This window comes from Pyxicephalus adspersus, chromosome Z (assembly GCF_032062135.1).
Source record: "Pyxicephalus adspersus chromosome Z, UCB_Pads_2.0, whole genome shotgun sequence".
Lineage (NCBI taxonomy): Eukaryota > Metazoa > Chordata > Amphibia > Anura > Pyxicephalidae > Pyxicephalus > Pyxicephalus adspersus.
In genome coordinates this window covers 1,090,291-1,096,199 of record NC_092871.1, presented here as the reverse complement: position 1 = coordinate 1,096,199, position 5,909 = coordinate 1,090,291, and the positions used below count along the sequence as shown (strand labels likewise).

Sequence of the window (5,909 nt, the reverse complement as noted above, 5' to 3'; positions counted from 1 at the left end):
GAGCCCTTCATCCCCATCTTGCCGACACCATACTTATTGATGTCATCACATGACACGATGCCGATGTCATCTCTGTACAGAACATAGAGGGGATTCCATACAGAAGTCATGACAATGTCTTTGTGATTCTGGAAGCGCTGTATATGAAGAATCTTTTTTCACTTACCGGGGCCCATACAGTCCTGACACCGGGGAAAGGATGAAGACGTCATGTAGGGCAGAACTGTCCACCTTGGATGGCATTCCCATTGTTCCTGTGGGTGTTGTGTTACCGCTTGTGGGACTGGTCGGAATCACAGGCTGAAGAATAACAAACAAATGTGTATACAGGTAAGTATTCTGTATGTACTGTACATAGGCAGCCATATAATACACATGGGCAGGCATATAATACACATGGGCAACCATATAATACACATGGGCAGCCATAAATCAAACATAGTACATGTAAGTATTCTGTATCTGTATCTACTGTACATAGGCAGCCATATGATACACATGGGCAGCTATATAACACACATGAGCAGCCATATAACACACATGGGCAGCCATATAACACACATGGCCAGCCATATAATACACATGGCCAGCCATATAATACACATAAACAGCAATATAATATACATGGGCAGCCACATAACACACATGGGCAGCTATAAAATACACATGGGAAACCATATAATACGCTTGGGCAGCTATATAACACACATGGGCAACCATATAATACACTTGGGCAGCCGTAGGGAGCTGTAGGGATGGAAAGTTGCCATTCATCCCCCCACTATCAGTGTAACAGTCTGATACAGACCTTCTATTACCATGCACAGCTACTTAAGTAAAAATAGAAACTCCTGGATCCTCAGGGGCGGAACCAATTCTGACCTTTTAGATGATTTTGGCCACACCCCCGCACTATCACTGATATAACATGGCACTGATACTGTCTGTGTCCAATACCTCATATACAGCTGCACTTTAGGGACAGAAAAATATGAAGCAGTAAAGGATATTGTGAAGAAAATCTGTCATGTCTACTGGTGGAGGGAAACAGTCTACAGGGGGTCGGATGAAATTTGGCTTTAAAAGTCGGGGTGAAAGGTGGGTATATGGGTGGTGAATGACGCATGAGTCTACGAAGAAATAATCTGATCCCTGGTCTATGGGCAGAGGGTGAAAGTTGAGTTACTAGTGGTGGATGAAAGGTGGGTATAGGGGATTCACAAAAAGCTGGGGTGAGAGGGGGTTCTATGGGGAATGAAAAAAAAGCATGTGAATAAAGGGTGAATCCATCATTGAATCTACGGGCAATCATAAAAAGGTAATTCGGTGTGTGGAGATTTAAAGTTGCGTTCATTGGTGGGGAATAAATGTGGGTATGGGGCATGGAGGACAGGTTGGTCTACAGGTGGTGGAGGAAAGAGGGGAGGGCAGCCATAAATCAAACATAGTACATGTAAGTATTCTGTATCTGTATCTACTGTACATAGGCAGCCATATGATACACATGGGCAGCTATATAATATACATGGGCAACCATATAATACACATGGGCAGCCATATAACACACATGGGCAGCCATATAATACACATGGACAGCAATATAATATACATGGGCAGCCATATAACACACATGGGCAACTATAAAATACACATGGGCAACCATATAATACGCTTGGGCAGCTATATAACACACATGGGTAACCATGTAACACACATGGGCAACCATATAATACACTTGGGCAGCCAAATAAAACACATGGGCAACCACACAACATACATGGGCACTGCTCCCTATTTATTGGAGCTGTAGGGATGGAAAGTTGCCATTCATCTCCCCACTATCAGTGTAACAGTCTGATACAGACCTTTTATTACCATGCACATCTACTTAAGTAAAAATAGAAACTCCTGGATCCTCGAGGGCAGAACTAATTCTGACCTTTTGGATGATTTTGGCCACACCCCCGCACTATCACTGACATAACATGGCACTGATACTGTGTTCAATACCTCATATACAGCTGCACTTTAGGGACAGAAAAATATGGAGCAGTAAAGGATATTGTGAAGAAAATCTGTCATGTCTACTGGTGGAGGGAAAGAGTCTACAGGGGGTCGGATGAAATTTGGGTTTAAAAGTCGGGGTGAAAGGTGGGTATATGGGTGGTGAATGACGCATGAGTCTACAAAGAAATAATCTGATCCCTGGTCTATGGGCAGAGGGTGAAAGTTGAGTTATTAGTGGTGGATGAAAGGTGGGTATAGGGGATTCACAAAAAGCTGGGGTGAGAGGGGGTTCTATGGGGGATGAAAAAAAAGCATGTGAATAAAGGGTGAATTCATCATTGAATCTACGGGCAATCATAAAAAGGTAATTCGGTGCGTGGAGATTTAAAGTTGCGTTCATTGGTGGGGAATAAATGTGGGTATGGGGCATGGAGGACAGGTTGGTCTACAGGTGGTGGAGGAAAGAGGGGAAGGTAGGTGTATGGTATGTGGATTGGAGTTTCTACGAGAGTATACATATGGTTGGGTGGAGAATAAAAGGTGAATCTAATAATGGGGATAAAAGGTCTACGGCTAAGGATAACTGGTGAATCTATGAGCAGATGAAAGGTAGGCCAATGGGCAAGATCCATGAAATGTGGATGAAAAGGTTTAGAGTGCCGCCCTAGAGGAAGTTCTATGAATAGAGAGTTAAGGTAGGTCGATGTGTAGGGATGATCCAAAGGTCTATAAGCAGAAGATGAATTGGGCACAATATCACCTAACCCCCTATTTCCAGATTACATTCCTCCACTCTGGCACCCTCTGCTGGTGAATCTCTAGTTTACCCCCATTCCTAGACCCAGCTGTGCTCAGCAATACTTCCTTCCTTGCTATCCAGCCCTGTTGTATGACTGTCAGCCAAGTCCTGAAAATATTCTAATAACTCATCGTCTCAGAAGCCAAGCCGGATTATGGAAGAGAAAGAATAATTAAAAGCCCCCATGCACGGCAGGTTTTGTTAGCCAGTCTGGGGATTGCTTGTTGCTTTTCTATTATCTGAACAAATCTATTTTATGCAGCGCTGTTCGGCAGTCTGACAGCTCCACACATAAAGGCGCGCAGCACGAGGAGCGTCTAGAAACAGAATATAACGAGAAGGTAAACAGACAAGAGAACAAAGACGTCTGACTCTGGGATAGGAAGCTCATTGGTGAAATCACGCAGCTTTTATATAAGGAGATAAACAGACAAATCTTTATTCCATTCTATCTAAAGGTGGAGACCCCCAATAATGACATTTCCACCTTAATATCCTCTCAGAGCACAATCTCTGCTCCAGACGCTGCAGGACATTTCACCATCTTCCACCCACACAATTGGTAAATGCGTCTTCAGCTCCAGCTGCAGAAATTATAAAAAGGATTTCTTAATCCCGGGCTAAATTTAGCTGTTTGATATGTGCAGGTTGCCAAAGTATAAACGCGTCCTGGATTCAGAAGGAATTAAAGATTAATCACCAGCACCCCGCTGAGAGAGCCACACTAGGAGGAAGACGTACACAAATCTCTGCCTGAAAGCCTCATTTTTACAATTCATTTTATGCAGGTTGTTTGAACTTCAAACATTTATCATCATTATGTGAAATGCCACAAAAATGGCCAAATGTTTATATAATGAGATGTCTTCTCAGGAAGCTGATATAAACGTATGTCCTGTAAAGTGTACCTGTCTGCTCAAAGGCAGCCGTCCATGGCACGGAGCGAGATTTAATATAATTAAGTAATGGCGTGAAAGTAAAATTGGTGCCGAATTATGAAACGGAAGATTTTTATAAATTGAATAGGCTGCATTCTTAGTGATGTCACCGGTCTCCAGTGATTGGATAGGCTGCATTATCAGTGATGTCACCGGTCTCCAGTGATTGGATAGGCTACATTCTTATTGTTGTCATTGGTCTCTAGTGATTGGATAGGCTGCATTATCAGTGATGTCACCGGTCTCCGGATAGGCTGCATGTTCACATATAACAGTCACTAAGCACATTGGAATGTCAATGCATGCACTGCAGAGTTTCATAAAGTTAGAGCTACCTGTAGTGCAAGTGGTTTCCATCTGACATTCTTCAGAAGTGCGGGTGCTGATGCCAGAGTATTCTGTGGTCTCTTTTTCAGTGTTAGGATCACCCCACTGGGATCTTCTCTCAGTGCATTCACTAAGTTTTTTAACTGCCAACCAACCTGGAGAGACACAAATAAGATCAATCATTAGTTAGGAGATCAGTACAGCAAAGTCTTAAAATCAACACCCCAAAACATATATTTCAGTTTTCAGTTATTAATCCAATATGACCCCATATTATTATTATCAAGTATTTATATAGCACCAACACATTACGACACATGTGACTAACTGCCTCAGAGGGGCGTATGCCCATCTCCGGGGATTCCAGGAATGGAGGAAATTGACCAGAATTCTATCCAGCCATTATAGATATTGCAATGCCAAGGAAAGCTTTGATCAGACTAATGGTGGGGTCTCCTCTCACCACAACTTACCCATGACAACCCAATAAGAAGCAAGTGGGTGGAGGGAGGGACAGAGACACAAACTACTGGGGGGAAATTGTAGTAAAGGGTAGGTGTAATGTTTTGGTGGGTACTACCCCCTCCCTACACTGATACAGTATCCCTATCATAAAGGCACATTACTTGCTCAATACAAAGAGTTTAGCACAGCCAATTGATAACAGCGGCTTGAGGAGGAATATGTAGTTCGGAGATATTCTGTAGTGACTGTACAAACACTGTATTGATCCGAGCTATATAGGGAGAAACATGAACAGTATGGAATCACATAAGTAATGATCGTTATTCAGTTTGCTTTTATTGAGGTTTTAAAGAAGACAACAGAGTACTGACAGCACAGATAACAAAGAACACAATGATATAAATCGCTTTCATCTCAAAGACAAGAAAATTAGAGAGGAAATAGTTACGTTTATATTTTGGGGTTGTTGCAGAGATTTGGAATTATTACAGTAATCAGACAGAAAACTTTTCGTTTCAATCTCATGGAAGCTCTGATATGTTCAAATCAATTTATGTAATTTTCAATATTTTCAATGTTCAGCGAAATTTTCCAAACAGGACAGCGAATGAAGAATTCAGGTTTTAGTAATTTTCAGGAAATATTATCTTTTCTTATCATTTCTTCCAATTGCTCACTTCTAACAGCACAGGGCGCTCCCTCGAAACACTCCTTTAAGGTCGCTTCCATTGAATGTTAGCAAATATCTTCATAAAGTGAGACTGAATCCATGGGAACACAGAATGGACACCACAACCCCCTCGGTGCCAGAGCTGTCCAAAGTAAAATCACTTAAATCCCAGTCCGGAAGATTGAACAGAATTCTATGACAGATGTCCACCATCTCTTCCCAATACATTGTTATCACAAGGCTATCTGATCCCACAGAGCCCCCGTACTACAAATTCCTAAAATATGAAACGCTGACCATATGAGAAATGTGTCAGAACACACAGACTACAATTAGCTTGTGAGTGTTAGAAATGGATCATGGAGCAATAGAGGGAGGTGGCCCAGTCTGATAAGTCATGGGGATTGTCAGGTGCATCATTTGCCAGGGGAAAAGATGGCAGCAGGGTGCATTGTGGGAAGAAGGTAGGCTGGGGGAGGTAGCAGGGTGCATTATGGGTAGAAGGCAGGCTGGGGGAGGCAGCAGGGTGCAACATGGGAAGAAGGCAGGGAGCCGGGTGCATTATGGAAAGAAAGCAGGCTGAGGGGGGGGGCAGCAGGGTGCATTATGGGAAGAAGGCTGGCCAGGGGAGGCAGCAGGGTGCATTATGGGAAGAAGGCAGGCCTGGGGAGGCAGCAGGGTGCATTATGGGAAGAAGGCAGGC

At 43.1% G+C, this 5,909-nt stretch overlaps 1 protein-coding gene across 1 annotated transcript in view; it reads right to left on the bottom strand.

Moving 5' to 3' along the window:
• The window catches only part of LOC140343773 (connector enhancer of kinase suppressor of ras 2-like), a 209,799-nt gene that overhangs the window by 50,698 nt on the left and 153,192 nt on the right, over nt 1-5,909 (bottom strand). The window contains exons 9-11 of the mRNA XM_072430646.1: nt 4,080-4,226; nt 167-300; nt 5-72 (exon numbers count right to left, since the gene is read on the bottom strand). Of these exons, the coding sequence (XP_072286747.1) occupies nt 5-72; nt 167-300; nt 4,080-4,226 (349 nt within the window). The remainder of the gene's footprint in view (nt 1-4; nt 73-166; nt 301-4,079; nt 4,227-5,909) is intronic.